This window comes from Tamandua tetradactyla, chromosome 7 (genome assembly GCF_023851605.1).
Source record: "Tamandua tetradactyla isolate mTamTet1 chromosome 7, mTamTet1.pri, whole genome shotgun sequence".
Taxonomy (NCBI): domain Eukaryota; kingdom Metazoa; phylum Chordata; class Mammalia; order Pilosa; family Myrmecophagidae; genus Tamandua; species Tamandua tetradactyla.
Window position 1 is genome coordinate 5,360,684 of NC_135333.1, and position 18,219 is coordinate 5,378,902.

At 37.2% G+C, this 18,219-nt stretch overlaps 1 protein-coding gene across 1 annotated transcript in view; it reads right to left on the minus strand.

Annotated features, from left to right (window-relative positions):
- RBM34 (RNA binding motif protein 34) overlaps positions 1–18,219 on the minus strand; it is a 43,415-nt gene that overhangs the window by 20,843 nt on the left and 4,353 nt on the right. The window contains exons 4-6 of the mRNA XM_077168384.1: positions 15,186–15,423; positions 13,887–13,946; positions 10,273–10,316 (exon numbers count right to left, since the gene is read on the minus strand). Of these exons, the coding sequence (XP_077024499.1) occupies positions 10,273–10,316; positions 13,887–13,946; positions 15,186–15,423 (342 nt within the window). The remainder of the gene's footprint in view (positions 1–10,272; positions 10,317–13,886; positions 13,947–15,185; positions 15,424–18,219) is intronic.

Genomic DNA, 18,219 nt, shown 5'->3' on the forward strand with positions numbered 1-18,219 from the left:
TCTAAGATGTGTTTTCTGTAGACAGCATATAGATGGGTCCTGTTTTTTAATCCATTCTGACAGTCTGTCTTTTGATTGGGGAGTTTAATCCATTAACATTTAGTGTTATTACTGTAAGGGCAGTACTTTCTTCTACCATTTTGCTTTCTTGGATTTTATATGTCATATCTAATTTTCCTTTTTATCTTTACTGATAGTCTTCCTTTCTACACTCTTCTCCACACCTCTCTTCTGTGTTTTCCTATCTGTCTCTAGTGTTTCCTTTAGTATTTCTTGCATAGCCAGTCTCTTGGTCACCAATTCTCACAATGATTTTTTGCCTGAAAATGTTTTAATTTCTCCCTCATTTTCGAAGAACAATTTCGCTGAATATAAAATTATTGGTTGGCAGTTTTTCTCTTTTAGTAATTTAAATATATCCTCCCACTGTCTTCTCACCTTCAGGGTTTCTTCTGAGAAATCTATGCATAGTCCTATTGGGCTTCCCTTGTATGTGATGGATTGCTTTTCTCTTGCTTTCACGATTTTCTCTTTCTCTTTGACATCTGACATTCTAATTAGTGAGTGTCTTGGAGTACATCTATTTGGGTCTATTCTGTTAGGGGTACACTGTACTTCTTAGATCTGTAATTTTAAGTCTTTCATAGGAGTTGGGAAATTTTCAGTGATAATTTCCTCCAGTAGATTTTTCTCCTCCTTTTCCCTTCTCTTCTCCTTCTGGGACACCCGTAACATGTATATTCCTGCGCTTCATATTGTCATTCAATTCCCTGAGTCCCTGCTCATATTTTTCCATTTTTTCCCTATATTTTCTTTTGCTTGTTGGATTTCTGATGTCCCATCCTGCAATTCACTAATTCTATCTTCTGCCTCTTGAAATCTGATATTGTATGTTTCCATTGTTTTTTTTTTCATCTCTTCTACTGTGCTTTCATTCCCATAAGTTCTGTGATTTGTTTTTCAGACTTTCAATTTCGTTTTGTTCATCCCTTGCCTTCTTTATATCCTCCCTTAATTCACTGATTTGATTTTTGATGAGGTTTTCCATGCCTGTTCAAAACATTCTGAATTAATTGTTTCAACTCCTGTATCTCATTTGAATTGCTGGTTTGTTCCTTTGACTGGGCCATATCTTCAATTTTTCTAGTGTGATTTGTTATTTTTTGCTGGTGTCTAGGCATTTAATTACCTTAATTAGTTTATTTTAGAGATTGCTTTCACTTCTTTTACCTTTTTTTTTTGCTGGATGACTTTGTTGTTTATCTGTTCTTTGACATTCATTTCAGCTTATTCTGGACCTCTAGCTTAGGTTTTGTTTAATAGATCAGAATTCTTCAGTTCTTGTTTTCTTGCCCTGCCTGTATATTGCCTTTTCCCCCGCCTTAAGGAGGGTCTACTTAGGTATTATGGACCGCAGCCAGATTTTCCTAGACCAAACTGGCCTCCTGACAGCAGATTAACAGTCACCTGTGTCAGTTTTTTCTGAGGGTGAAACCGAGCAGATTGAAAGGCTTTCCTACGAAGACTCTGGACTCTCTGTTTTTCCTATCCGACCCAGTATGTTGCACTTGTCCGCCTGCAGATCCCACCAGGATAAGGTGATGCAGTACCTTTAACTTCAGCAGACTCTATCTGCTGGGGATACAATGGAGACAGAGGAGAGGTTGTAGTTTGGTTTTAATCGCTTCACTTTTCCAGACTCTGGGGTCTGAACTCCTTTAGGGATGGATTCCACCTGAGCTGGGCCCCAGCCTTCTCCTGGGGAAGGCACAGTCTCCAAACACTCAAAAAAGCTTAATTCTGCCTATACCTGGGGTGGTGGAGCCTGAGAAGCCTCGCAGCTGTATCCAAAGAGCAGTCAAGCTGTAGAAACACAGCCACCAAAATGAAAGAGAAAGATCCTCTTCAGAGCAGGACTCCCGTTCCTCAGGTTTGCCAATCAAGAGCTTAAGTTGGTACATTGCTCTGTGTATCTCCAGGTCCTATATGCCCCATCCTTTCCTTCAGGGCCCAGGCCTTTCCAGATCCAAAGAAAACTCTGTTTTTTTTTTCTTTCTTTTTCCTTCAGCCCTGCCCACTCTGTGCCAGGGCAAAAATCAGCAACCTCCGCTTTAACTTGAGGTTCAGCTGAGCTGGGGGCCTATTTTTAATAGTCAGACTTTGCTAATTAATTCCACAATTGTAGTTTGGTTGTGCTCAGTCCCTGCTGCTGGTAAACTCTTTCCTTTTTTCTCTGGGAAGCAGCCTGTGGGGGAGGGGTGCTGGCCGCTGCAGCTTGGGGAACTCACAGTTCTGGGTGGACTCACAGCCGGTCCAGCTGTTACAGACTGGTGTATGCTATGTGTTCAGCCATGGAGGTGGCCCCAGCAGTCATCCTGTACTATTTCTGGCTATTTATTAGCTGCTCTGGAGGACTAACTAAATCCCACACCTCACTAAGCTGCCATCTTGGCGTGATAGTAATTTTTTTAAAACTGTTTTTATTAATTAAAAAAATTAACAAATAAAACATTAAGGTATCATTCCATTCTACATATACAATCAGTAATTCTTAACATCACATAGTTGCATATTCATCATTTCTTGGAACATTTGCATCATTTAAAAAAAAGAAATAAAAAGATAACAGAAAAAGAAATAAAACGATAAGAGAAAAAAAAGATTATACATACCATACCCCTTATCCCTCACTTTCATTTACCACTAGCATTTCAAACTAAATTTATTTTAACATTTGTTCCCCCTATCATTTATTTTTATTCCGTATGTTCTACTCTTCTGTTGATATAGTAGCTAAAAGGAGCATCAGACATAATGTTTTCACATTCACAGAGTCTCATTGTTAAAGCTATATCATTGTTCAATCATCATCAAGAAACATGGCTATTGGAACACAGCTCTACATTTTCAGGCAGTTCCCTCCAACCTTTCCGCTACATCTTGAACAACAAGGTGATATCTACTTAATGCCTAAGGATAACCTCCAGGATAACCTCTTAACTCTGTTTGGAATCTCTCAGCCATTGACACTTAGTCTCATTTCACTCTTTCCCCTTTGGTCGTTCTCTCAATCCCTTGATGTTAATTCTCAGCTCATTCTAGGGTTTTTCTCAGTCCCTTGATGCTGAGTCTCAGCTCATTCCAGGATCTCTGTCCAACGTTGCCAGGAAGGTCCACACACCTGGGAGTCAGGTCCCACGCAGAGAGGGGGAGGGTGGTGAGACTGCTCGTCATGTTGTCTGGAGAGAGAGGCCACATCTGAGCAACAAAAGAGGCTCTCTTGGGGGTGATTCTTAGGCCTAAATTTTAAGTAGACCTGACCTATCCTTTGTGGGGTTAAGTTTCATGTGAACAAATCCCAAGACTGGGGGCTCAACCTATAGCTTTGGTTGTCCACACTGCTTGTGAGAATATCAAGAATTCAACTTGGGGAAGTTGAATTTCTCCCAGCTCTCACCATTCCCCGAAGGGGGCTTGCAAATACTTTTCCAGTCACTGATCAAATCACTCTGGGATTCATTGGGGCATCACTCTGGACAAACCAACAAAATCTCACGTCCTACCTGAGATTCCAAGTACTTATGACATTCAATCAAACTATCTACATGAGTTATATTAGGAAATGCTCTAGTCAAAATCTAAATTTTGTAACAAATAAACATTTTTTGCTTTAGTCTCACACATAAGGTGACATTTTAAAGTATTATCATCTATTTTCAGCACCCTACAATAATGACATTCCTTTGTTCTTCCTCACGCAAAAACATTTTTAACATTTGTACATTGTACATTTCACTATTATTATACACTCTAGGCATTCCTAGATTATAGCATCTCGATCTTTACCATCTATCTTTGTTTTGTATTTCATTTATGTCCCCAGCCCTCCTCCCTCTATCATTCTCACATGCAGCTTCATTCAGTGTTTTAACATAATTACATACATTTAGGTAGTATTGTGCTGTCCATTTCTGAGTTTTTATATTCAGTCCTGTTGCACAATCTGTATCCCTTCAGCTCCAATTACCCAATATCTCACCCTATTTCTATCTCCTGATGGTCTCTGTAACCAAGGAAATATTCCAAGTTTATTCACTAATGTCAGTTCATATCAGTGAGACCATACAGTATTTGCCCTTTTGTTTCTGGCTAATCACACTCAGCATAATTTCCTTAAGGTCCATTCATGTTGTTACATACTTCATAACTTTATTCTGTCTTACAGCTGCATAATATTCCATCTTATGTAGATGTCACAGTTTGTTTAGTCAACTGTCTGTTGATGGACATTTTGGCTGTTTCCATCTCTTGGTAATTGTTAATAATGCTGCTATAAACATTGGTGTGTAAACGTCCATTTGTGTCCTTGGCCTCGTGTCCTTTGAGTAGAGACAGCATATAGATGGGTCCGGTTTTTTAATCCATTCTGCCAGACTATGTCTTTTGATTGGAGAGTTTAATCCATTAACATTCAGTGTTACTACTGCATGGGTAGTACTTTCTTCTCCTATTTTGCCTTCTGGATTTTATATGTCATATCTAATTTTCCTTCTTTTTACCTTTACTCATAGTCTTCCTTTCTACACTCTTCTCCACACCTCTCTCTTCTGTCCGTTCGTATCTGTCTCTAGTGCTCCCTTTAGTATTTCTTGCAGAGCTGGTCTCTTGGTCACAAATTTAGTGATTTTTGCCTGAAAATGTTTTAATTTCTCCCTCATTTTTGAAGGACAATTTTGCTGGATACAGAATTCTCGGTTGGCAGTTTTTCTCTTTTAATAATTTAAATATATTATCCCACTGTCTTCTCGCCTCCATGGTTTCTGCTGAGAGATCTGCGCATAGTCTTACTGGGCTTCCCTTGTATGTGATGGATTGCTTTTCTCTTGCTGCTTTCAAGATCCTCTTTCTCTTTGACCTCTGACATTCTGATTATTAAATGTCTTTGAGTATGTCTATTTGGGTCTATTCTCTTTGGGGTACGCTGCACTTCTTGGATCTGTAATTTTAAGTCTTTCATAAGAGTTGGGAAATTTTCAGTGATAATTTCCTCCATTAGTTTTTCTCCTCCTTTTCCCTTCTCTTCTCCTTCTGGGACACCCACAACATGTATATTCGTGCACTTCACATTGTCTTTCAATTCCGAGTCCCTGCTCATATTTTTCTGTTTTTTTTCCTATAGTTTCTGTTTGTCGGATTTCAGATGTTCCGTCCTCCAGTTTTGAAATCTTATGTTCTGCCTCTCGAAATCTACCATTGTAGGTTTCCATTGTTTTTTTCATCTCTTCTACTGTGTCTTTCGTTCCCATAAGTTCTGTGATTTGTTTTTTCAGACTTTCAGTTTCTTTTTTGTTCTTTCCTTGCCTTCTTTATATCCTCCCTCAATTCATCGATTTGGTTTTTGATGAGGTTTTCCATGTCTGATCGTACATTCTGAATTAACTGTTTCAGCTCCTGTATGTCATTTGAGTTGTTGGTTTGTTCCTTTGACTGGGCCATATCTTCAATTTTCCTAGTGTGATTTGTTAATTTTTGCTGGTGTCTAGGCATTTAATTACCTTAATTAGTTTATTCTGAAGATTGTTTTCACTTCTTTTATCTAGGGTTTTCTTGCTGGATGAATTTGTTGTCTGTTCTTTGACATTCCGTTCATCTTTATCTGGACTTTTAGCTTAAGTTTTGTTTAACAGAGGAGAATTTTTCAGTTCTCTTTTTCTTGTTTCTTGCCCTGCTTGTGTGGTGCCTTCCCGCCCCCCCACACACACACACACTTAGGAGGGTCTGTTTAGATATTATATACCCCAGCCAGATTTTCCCAGACCAAACTGGCCTCCTATCAGGAGGAAAGAGTCACCTGCGTTGGTTTTCCCTGAGGTCTCAACCTGAGGGTGAGACCCAGCAGGTTGAAAGACATACCTGTGAAGTCTCTGGACTCTGTTTTTCTTATCCTGCCCAGTATGTGGTGCTTGTATGCCTGCAGGTCCCACCAGCATAAGATGATGTGGTACCTTTAACTTTGGCAGATTCTCCCTGCTGGGGGCATGGTGGAGACAGAGGAGAGGTTATAGGCCGGTTTTAATGGCTTCAAATTACCAAGCCCTGGTGTCTGAATTCCTTGATGGAGGGATTCCACCTGAGTTGGGCTTCACCCCTCCCCTGGGGAAGGCACAGGCTCCAGACAAGCCCTCAAAAGAGTTCACTTCTGCCTATGCCTGGGGCAGTTGCAGCCTGAAAAGTCCTGCTGCTGTATCCAGAGGCAGTCAAGCCTTTGTAGAAACACAGCCACAAAAACCTGTTTCCTTTTTTTTCCCCCCTTTTTCTGTCAGTCCTGCCCCCTTGGCGCCGGGGCAAAAATGAGCAACCTCCACTTTGATCAGGTTCACCTAAGCTGGGGGCCTACTTTTAGTAGTCAGGATTTGTTCATTAGTTCCACAATTGGCGTTTGATTGTGCCCACTCCCTGCTGCTGGTAAAGTCCTTTCCTTTCCCCTCTGGGAAGTGGCCTGTGGGGGAGGGGCGCTGGCCACCGCAGCTTTGGGAACTCACGGTTCTGGGGGGTGCTCGCAGCTGGTCCAGCTGGTCTAGACTGGGGTACGCTGTGTGTCTGATCACTGGCATGGCCCCAGGAGCTGTTCTGTACTGTTTCTGGTTATTTTAGTATTTGTTCTAGAGGACGAACTAAAACGCGCATGTTGTTAAGCCGCCATCTTGACCCGGAAGTGATAGTAATTTTTAAAGTTGCACATTGCCCAAGTTTTTTTTTTGGTTTTATTATTGTTTGAACATTTGAAAATTGTTCTTTGAATAATTCTGTAGTACTATATTTTGATTTCTTTATAAATCTAAATGCATTCTCACTCATAATTGTCCACTATGCTGTTACCATATATTTTTATTCACAGATTTTGTTGAAGTACTGATTGGTTCCCTTCGGATTTTTTTAATTTTCTTCAAATTGCTTTAGATTATGTTTAAAGAAATGAAAACTGGCCATTACTAGAGCCAGAATTTTTGAGAGTAACATTTCTGTTGAGAAGTTTTTTAGTGAAGTACTATATTCATGCATGAAGATGACAGAGACGGTAACGCTTCATTTAAGGAAATGGAGCAAGTTTAGTTAATGCGGTTGTTGAGATGTGTTTTCCTTGAATGCCTGCAGATGTTTGTGATGATCAGTCCCTTACAGAATTGTGAAGCCAAACGGCTGTAAGGTAGTCACTATTAAAGGACATCATGCCACCATAATACCTTGGGATCCATTATCCTGTCAACATGAAAACCTCTTGTTTAAAGAACACCTACCCTTAGCTGATATAACTGCTGGGTTTGATTTTTCATATGTATGTATGTATTTCTTGCAATCATTTGAATGCTTTTGAGTGTAAACTTTAAAAATGTATAAAGAGCAAGCAGTGTCAACTTATCTTTTTATTTTCCAAAATTTAATCAGTTAGGTATGGTTTCTGAAGGGTAATTTTATCTTGGAAGAGACAATGGAAACCTAATTGGTCCTTTATATGATGACTGGATGCACTGTTTTTCCCATGGGTTTCCGTAGATTTATCTCCAGAACTATGAATGAAATTTTTTTGTTGACTATTAATGTCATGGTCATTTAAATGTAATAAGATTGATTGAAGTGAAATGTTCTGCTTATAGAACAGATACTCTCCTTTCTCTAGCAATGTTTAAAAATACATGGATTTAAAATTCATTAACTAACTCCCTCACAGTGACTTGTAAGCAAAGATTTAAGCTTTTCTTCTTTATGAATCTATCTGTTAGAAAGAAATAGGTGGGAAGAATTTGATAATCAGGGAAATCCCTGATCATTTTCTACATGTGGAAACTTTTTTTTGATAGTACATCATATGAACCTAAGTGTTCATATTTTTTATGTAGAAACCACTATGTAAAAAACAAATTTTAATTCTGAATGGGATCATTTCAAAGAATTATCAAGATGATTATACGTTCTAATTTTTTATAATCACCTATGTTTTCCTTATATTTCTGTTTATAAGTAAACTTTGTATTGATTAAGTTAAATATTTCAATTGATTTTAGAATGAGTAAAATGAAAGGTACACCTGAATCTGAATCTTATTTAGACGTTAGTACCACTTACTGGGAGAAAAACGTGGGGTAACTTTGTTTCATATGCTGAGTTCAGGAATGATGGATGAAGAATATCTCTCTATAAATAAAGTGCTCAACAGTATGCAATGATAGTAAATTTAATAAAATATTACAGCCATTTCATGAATGCTTTACCATTCTTCATAGTATCTATTACAAAACATCTTTCTTGTATCCATACACTTGAGGTGTTGCTGTTAACATATACCATGATATCTGTTTTAACCAAAATGTTATTCACATTAAACATTTATTCTTTAAAATGAATGTATTATGTTTACAACCCACAAATGCATAATTATCCTATGCCTCATATTTCAATAGCACTGTATTATGAACTCTTTTGTGAATACTTTTATTTTGTTGTGCTTTAAAAACATATACTAAAAAAGATTCTATTAGCCATGAAAATTGTACAATATCCTAATATAAATAAAATATAAAAATAAAAATATAGCAAAAAGCTTTACATGCAAAGTCCCTCATAGGAGAGTCAACAAGCAAATGACAAATAGGGAAAAATATTTGTAACACATCATAAAAGGATTTCGTTAACATTACATTGACCTATGTGATGTTAAGATGTTGAGATGTTCCAACTCAAAAGAAAAAAACGGGCAAATTATAGCCATAATTCAGACAAAAAGACAACAAACAAATGTCTGGTTATCATGGTATGCCACGCCTCAACCAAAGGTATTCCTGTAAACTCTAAAGAATCCTCAGGCCTCTGGTCTCAGAGTTTATAAAAGTTTCACTCACTAATTTCATTTTTCAGAAACCTAAACTCTCCAGATAAGTCCTGAAACCCAGAGGTACCAGTCTCTCCAAGAGCATCAACCAGTTGCATCCCTGTACCCCATAATGTCAATACCCCTTTTCAACATGAAGAAGTTAGAATGGTCACTGCCCAAATATCCCTAAGAGTGAGAGAAGGATCAAAGGAGAAGGAGTTGTATCAGAGAAGACAGTACTTAACAAATGTGTATAACTAACTGAATCATTATATTGATATTTCTTTTTAGTCTCCAGTGTCTTAAGAGCAGCTAGAAGAAAAAACCTAAAATTGTGGAACTGTAACCCATATCATGCTTTGAAATTTGTTCTATAACTACTTGTAAAAATGCACTTTGAAATTTATCACTTTTTTGTATGTATATTTCACAATAAAAATGTTAAAAAAATGGTTATCTTAAACATTATTGTAGGAGTATATATCTATCAAGTATCAACTATATCTGTTGTGGCTACAGGGGAAAAAACAGCAAAGAACTGTTCTGCCACATAATTCAAAATTCAATCCAAAATTTTAATGTTAACATAATTCCCAGAAATGTTTCTAAAGTATATCACTATATTTAATTTATGATAAAGGAACTAAGGACTGTGAAACCCATTATTTTATATAGTATTAAGAAAAAATACCCAAGATTGGGAGACTAATAGAAAACCCTGCCTAAAGGTGGGGTAAATGAAAAATACACCTTTCACATAGGGGAAAAAAGTAAGGACACTTGTACATATCACCCTTGGCACTGGGTGGAAAAAGGGAAAAACAATCTCCTAAGAATATGACCCACAAGTCACAGTATCTACGGTCCCCCAATCTTCAAACAGAAAGCAAAGCTGTCTCGGGCTGGACTCTACTCAGGTGACTGGCAGAAGCAAACACAAATCCTCTCTGAAGAAACTGATTTCAACCCAGGTCGACAGCAACTATGAGGCACCACTGACTTAAAGATGCACTTTGATTTTCGAGATGTCACTATGTGGGAAAATGTGTGCCTTTGAACTGGTGATATATGGTATTTATAATTTGTACCAGGAAATTTGGGATAACACTTTATGATCCCCTTCTGAACACTATGCCCTAAGGAACATTCTTGAAGTTTCTCATGGCACATTTTCCAATAAATTATTTTACATTACTTTCTGTAACTCGGCAATTTACATTAAATCTAAAGACAAACCTCTGGTAAATAAATTTATTTAGTATTACAGACAGGGGGAAAAAAATCAAGCACAATATATTATCTACTAAGTAGAAATTTCTGAAGTTGCTAAGAATGTATTTCAATATTTAACCAAAATGGAAGAAAGTGTAAGATCATTCCCTTTCTCAAATTATAAAACTTACTTTATTGCTGCCAACTTTTTGGATAAAGTCCCCTCCGCTGGAATCTTTTAAGAGAAAAATAAAACAGTATTGAAGAAAATTCAGTATTTGAAGTATTACCTCAAATTAATTATATTTTAATTGAAACCCAAATTGCTCATTCTCATATGTTCTGATTAAAAACATTCTGGGGAAATAACAGAATCCAAAATAACTATCATATGTTACATGAATGGAAACATCATAAAACTGACGACAAAAAGTTCCAAAAAATAGGATCATATACAGATTTAATAAGCAGTGACTCTCAAACTGTGGCAGATGTCACTAGGGGGGTCTAGTCATGATGAGAAACTGAAGGTGGGAAATGCACATGAAAAATTTGAGTAAAACTGCTTCATAAAATGAGTGTGAACAAAAGCAACATTATTCATATTTTATCTTATATCTTTGTGATTTTAAATAAATCTAATTAAATAAATAAATAAGGTAGGCAGTCAGGTATTACTTGATCCATTTCCCTAAGAGCTTCTATATTCTAAATTGGTTCCCAAAATTTCTGGTATCTTTAATTGGGCAAATAAAAGAATTGCCTCATATTCAAGCTCACTTTATTTTCAGTCATATATAGGTGCATGAGTGTGTACATATATGTGCTTACAGAGGGTTGGAGGTAGGTAGGGAAAACTTAATAGAAGAAGCAGAAAGTCAAGTCAACAAATATAACTGTGAGCAATGTGCCAAACACAGCCAGGTACTAAAAATATAAGTTCAAAGTCCAGGAGCTTCTGTGAATATAAATCTCCTTTAGGGCATTACTATAAAGCTTCTCTAGGAAAATTACTTTCTTTTTTAGTCATGTGACAGTTCATAGAGTAAAATTAAGACATCTGAAATATTTCTTCTTTTCTTGTGGGTCCTGTTCAAATTGCTAACAGTCTAACTCAAAACACAAGCAGGGTAATAATGCAAGACATGAGAAATGCCCAAAAGAATAATCGATACATGAATGACAATCATGAAAAACATTTTATTGGTGGCTTCTGGGAGCTCTCAAGGATCAATAATCTGTTATTAATGATATTAATGATTAAGTATATCATAAAGCAAAAAAATGCAAAAATAACTTAGAAGACAAAGTATGCTTTAACAGTATAATGGCTCAGAAAAGGCTGGAAGAGTAACACTGAAACTGCATACTGAAAAACAGGCAGCATCCAGACAGGAAGAAGGGGACTTCAACAACAGGCAGCTCCCTGGCTGTAGAGGTGTGTGTGTGTGTGTGTATGCATGCGCGCGTCTGCATGTATGTGCATGTTTGTGTGTGTGTGCGTGTTTGCGTGTATGTGTGTGTGTGTGTGTGTGTAGGAAGACAGGTCCGCAGGAAATTGGGACATAGATGCGGGGTGGAATTGATATGTGGACAACCGTGAGGCTAAGAACTAAAGAATGTTAGTTCACTGACAGAAAAAATGGAAAGTCTTAGGTAATTCAATAGATATTTAGTGGGCATTATGTGGGACTCAAGGATGAGCAAGCCAAACAGTATTCTGGCAATTACAGCTTGATTTGGTGAGGCAAACAAACAATATATATAACAATTGAAACAAATACTCTAAGGAAGTACAGGGTGCTACAGAGTACATAGTGGTAGTCCAAGAATAGGGAAGATTCAGGGCGAGCTCCCCAAAGGTGAGAAGAGAATACCAGGCAAAGGTGTGTGTGTGCTAATGGAGGGATGGGGATGGGGGGTTTGGGGAGTGGTTGATAGAGAGGAGAGGAGATCGTGGAAGAAGTACTTTAGGAAGATTAAGGTGACAATGGTGTGTTAGATAAATCAGAGAGGGACTGTTATAGGCCCCTAAAAAATTCCAGCAAGAAGTAATGAATACTTAGGTGGAATAACGTAAAAAGAAAGGAATGACTCATCTTAGGAAGAAACACAGTTGAAGAAAAACAGGTAATGGCGGCAAATGATAGAACGAATGGCCAAAGTGAAGCCAAAGGCAACTACAGAGCTTGTGGTCTGGGTGCCACTAAACAATGCAGAAAGTCAATGGACAGTGTGGTAGTTTGAAGCTGTTATGTACCCCCCCAGAAAAGGTCATGTTCTTTTAACCCATTTCTACTGGTGCAAACCTGTTATAGGCAGGACCAACACTACTCAAAGTTGGTCTTCACTCTCTTACTGGAGTCCTTTATAAGGGGAAAAGGACACCCAGAAAATGCCCAGAACACTCAGAGAAAAGCCCTGGAGAAGCTAAGAGAAGCTCAGAGAGGGAGTCACTAGAACCAGAGCCGAAAGCAACAGGACCCTGGAATGAAGGACTAGCTCATGCTAGCCATGTGTCTTCCCATGTGACAGAGGTGCCCCGGATGCCTGTCTTCAGAGTTCAGGTATTTTCCTGTTGATGCCTTGAGTTGGGCATTTTCATGACCTTAGAATTGTAAATTTATAAGCTAATACATTCCATTGTAAAAGCCACCTCACTTCTGATATATTGCATTCTGACAGCTTTAGCAAATCGAAAGAGATAGCATAGGTTGGGGAGTCTGGTAGATGGAGACAAACACAGACATGCTGAAACTGGTGTGCTGGCAAGACATCCAAATGGACTTGTCAGGTAAGGATGTGATATGTGAACTGGGACTCAGAGAGCAGACAAAATATCTGTGATAAAAGTGGGAAACAAACACAAGCACCATGAAAGAAATTATGGGGACTGTGTCAAATCTTGGGAAATACCTACTTTTAAGGCAGTGGGCAATTTGGGACCCCTGCTCTTGGGGAAAATTTTACAATGCCTAGAGAAATTTTTGGTTGTTACATCGGGGTAGGGAGGAGGGGAAGAGGAAGGCAGATTACCAGTATCTAGAGGGTAAAGGCCAGGAATGCCACTAAGCATCCTACAATGCTACAATGCACATGACAGCCCCCAAAACAAGGAACTATCCAGTCCAAAAGGTCAATAGTATAGAGAATCATATGAGAAAGAGCAGTCAAAAACATGAAATAAAAATTCCTATATTCTAACACAAATTAACTACATAAAAAATATATGGTGGCCAAGAATATACACAATGTTAAATCAAATATGGAATATAAAAAAAATGGGAAAACCAAATTACATGAATGATATTTATTTCATTCTCTAAGCAATGTGGCTACAACTGGTCTACAGAGTGCACAGCTGATGAAATCAGATGCCACTCACTTCTATAAACTTTTAACATTAAACTGATTAAAAAAAAGAAAACTTCATTTATGTTGAGAGCATAAGTATTGCTTAAAACAGTCAAACTTCCCATATTGAATGCATATAATGGGACATACAGTGTAAATAGGAGTTCAGAAATACTAGTCAATAAGTACTAACTTCTTGCTTACTCAACTGACAAGCAAACAAAAGTCACCCAATCCAACCCTCCAAAATACATTCTTTGTCTTCATAACAAGGATATCATTTTAAGTGAAACTATTAAATTATTTAACAAAGTCCAAACATTTATTTTGGGCTAGATTTGAACCTATTATTCAAAAAGTTTTCGTTCAACTCACCAATACTAAGAAGTTAATAAATCTAATTGAAATGCAGTGAGTTTTAACACTATGCAATTTAAAAGAGAATACATACCACAGAGCGAAATCGTACAGATTCTATTTGTCCATACTCTTTAAAAAATGACTTCAGCTTCTAGAAACAAAAAAATTCCATTTTCAGAACATCAAATAAGTGCTAGAAAAAGGAATGAAGTAAAAACCAGATAATCTTTCACTGCCAGTTTTTATTTTATAGTAACATTTCAGGAAAACTAGCTCACTATTCAATCGGATAGAAAAAATTTTTACTGACACATATAAAAAGAAAACACAATTCAAGTCCATATCAGTATCCATGATGTACTTAACATTTTTGTCTCCCAATCTTTTAAAATCTCTAATAATCACATGCAAATTAAGATTAGCCTTATATCTTCCACAGAGTTGCTCATCTTTTCACATTAGCTTAAACCAGACATGGATTTTAAAGATGCCTATGCCACTATGAGAAATTATCTGTCTCAAAGTAAGACCAAACATTCAGAAAAAGTCTAGAAGGCATGTTTTAGAAATCATTTTTTTGATTGGCTCAGAACATGAATAAAGTACAGGTTTTACAGCTAAAACAACTGTTTCTATAACCAATGTAAGTCAAGAATAATTTACTGAATGGTTAATATTTGTGCAATAACACCACACAGAGTCTTCCAATGAGCCCATTTATAATCTAAATAGGAAGACCAATAACCAAGACTATGCTACAAAGCAAAATGATTTATATTCTATAAAATAATCACAAATCAAACGCTAGGAGACAAAAGGAAACAATCAGAAAGCAAGTTCTGTGTACTATTTTGTTTTTAAGGAAGTGGAATTCAATTGTATTTAAAAATATGAGCAGGATTTGGAATTGCCAACAGTGACTATCATACGAAAACATAAAGAAAGGGCATCTTTTTGGTTTGGTAAACCTCAGGTAAAGGAAGAAACTTATGATGTGTTCATTCATTTACACGACAAATATTTATTGAATCTCTATTGTGAGCTATGTACTGTTTAAGATGCTGAAAACGGCTGAGAAGAAAAGAAAAATATCCCTGCACAAATGGAGCTTACATTCTAGTGACAAATGAGATAAGGCTAGAAGAAAAAAAACTGATAGCAGACTACTGCAGTAATTCAAATAAGATGTATGAAAGCCTAAGCTTGGACAGTGACTAAAGGAATGGAAAGAAGGGGGTAGATTCTGGAATCAACCTTTATCAGAACGATTTATTTAGAATTTATAATGAAGTTATTTATCAATGATTTGTTAATTACGTACTTATTCAATAAAGAAAGTAATGAATATTTACCTTTCTGAATTTTTATAATGTACCAACTATATACTTACCTTCTTATTACATGTGATGGGCAAATTCCCAACAAACACAGTTCTCTCATTCTTCAATCTTTCTTCCTCTTGGTTGATTTTTATTTTCTTTCTTTGATTTACTATTGTGTAATCTACATCATCAAGTACTTTTCTATCTGCTATTATAATACCATCACCAGATTGAGAACTTTTCTTTTTCTGCCCTTGCTTCTGGTGAATTTCTTCTTCTAAATCAGCACATGCTAGAGCACTTTCCCTTTTCAAGAAGAAACAAAAGAAAATAAGAAATAAGAGTCATGGAAGTCAGGTCTAGTAACTGACAAAGCACACTTTGTAAATTGTCAACACACTCTCCATGATAAGAAATATTTCCTACTATTCTGGCTTTCCTAAAAATGAACATACCATTCACAAATATATGTAAAATTTAAAAGTAGCAGCATCTAAAACGTGACTGATATCTTTAGAAAACAAACTCCTTGACTTAAAAGAGTAAGTTAGGCTCAATTTTTGAAGGCACACTAAAACCACCAAGTATTAACAGCAACAACAAAAAATACTTGGTTTTTTTAAAGTTCCTGTGATATAGTCTGTAGTCCATAATGCTTAATTTCATTTTCTTCTCTAGAATTTTAGGAGCACTGCTGTACTATGCAAATGCAATCTGTCAACAGGAAAAACTGGATTCTCTAGTTGTGAAATATTTAAAGTATGCTTACTAAAAGTAAATTCTGAAATGGCAAATACATAATATAAAATATTGGTGCATACAGATAAGTAGTATCTGGGATGAAGTCTTGAAGAGAACTGGATGGGGATCTTATGAAGTGAGGGGAGAGAATGGATAGTAGAAGCCATAAAAATGATTCAGTCATTCAATCGTTATTTACTTGGTTCCTGTTCAGTTCTAGTCTCTAAGGATATAAAGACTAAAATGCTATTAAAGGCCTTTCAAAAGTCTAGTGAGGTCCTCCCTGAAATTCTCCCCTTGGGTGATTTCCTGGCAGCCTCCTTTCTGGCTTTCCTCCTGTGTCTCTGGCCACACCTTTTTGGTCTCATCACAAGCCCCTCTCCTAGTGCTGACCTCTTAATTCCTGGGGTGCACAAGTGTTGGTGTGTGGCCTTTTCTCTTGTCTTACAAGTGTTCACACCAAACTCATCAACTACTACATCTACGTTGATGATTCCCAATCACACAGAGTTCCACTGCATGGTGTGCTCTAGTGGAAAGAGAATAGGTATGGAGAAAAGCAGACTTGGATTTGCACATTAGCTTTGCTACTTACTAGGATATGACTTTACAGAAGTTTTACTCAACTTTTGGGTTAGTTTTCATATCTGTAAAATGGGACAATATAACTATTATGTAAGATTGCTTGAGGATTATAGATAATGTATGGAAAATGCTAAACATACAGTACATGCTTAATAAATAGTAGCTATTATTAAATAAAAAAATAGTATAGTGAGAAGACTGCCAAAATTCACAAAAAATTGATAACTACAATAATATATAAGGGAACAAAAAAGGAAGACTGTGTCAGGAGGAAGGGGAAAGGCCTCTCAGAGGTAGAAAGGCCATGCCTGGCGTATAGTCAGTCCTCAATAAATGTGGACCATTATTACTCCTTCACTAAAAGCTAAGCTCCACTAAGGAGAGGGGCCATGTCTAGTTTTTTGTCCAATGTGATATATAAAGCAGTTAGTAGGAGGGAAAGAAAATGAGATAGTATGGTATCTCATAGAGGAGTGTGCTGGTTTAAAAATGTTATGTACCCCACAAAAGCCATATTATTTTTCCTAATCCTATCTTTTGGGGGGCAGACCTACTATTTAAGGTCGAAACCTTTGATTAGATCGTTCCCATGGAGACTGACCCACTCAATTGCAAGTGGGGCCTTTTGATTGGATGGAGATGCAACCCCGCCCATTCAAGGTGGGTCTTGATTAGTTTACCGGAGTCCTTTAATAGATGAAACATTTTGGGGTTATTTCAGAGCCAACAGACTCTGAAATAAGATGCCTGGAGATGCCTGGAGTGCCGACAGAGAGAGCAGATGCCTAGACAAGGATGTCTGGTGATGTAGAGCCCAGCAGACACTAGGCTCATCTTCCCATGAGATGCTAAGTAAACCAGAACCCAGAGTTTTGCCGCAGAGGAGCTAAGTAAAAGCCCACAGACACTTAGAAAACCAGTGGAATCAGAAGCTGGAAGCAACAGAACCTGAACAAGACAAGCAGACACCAACTACGTGCCTTCTCATGTGACAGACATCAGCCTTTTTGGAGTCAAAGTATTTTTCTCTGGATGCCTTAGTTTGGACATTTTTATGGCCTCAGACAGTAAACTTGTAACTTAATTCCCTTTTTAAAACCCATTCCATTTCTGGTATATTGCATTTCAGCAGCACTTAGCAAACTAAAACAAGGAACCTTATGCAAATGTGTTTAAATGTAATCCTGTAGAAAACAGGGAGCCACTGAAGACTTTGAGCAGCACCCATAGAAAAGATCATTTGAGCAGTAGAGTGGAAGAGAATTAAAAGAAGGCTGAAGAAGGGAGACAGTCAAAGTAGTGTACATTTAAGAAGACCAACCAAAGTAAGGGAAGAAGTGGGAAGAAGAGATTAAAGAGAGAATCAAAAGACAGCATCATCAGGACATGGTAAATAATTAGATATGCAGAGGGGAAATACTCTCACTGGCTTTGGAAACTTGAAGGATGGTGGAACCATTCATACAAAGGAAAAGATTTGATAAGGATGATGGGTTCAGGTGGAAGCATTCTGAATTTGAGGTGTATATGGAATATACAGGTGCATATGCCAGTAGGCAAACAGATATACAGGCCTGGAGGTTAGGACAGATATCATAAGAGAAGAGCCAGGGACACAAATGAGATAGGCCAGAATGAAAAGTAAGAAAAGGTCACTAGAAGATGATCGATAACAGAACCATGAGGAAAATCAACATTTAAGGAACAGTAGGAAGGAAAGGTGTCCACAATAAAAGTAGAAAGGACCAGAGAAACAAGAGGAGGACAATCAGAAGA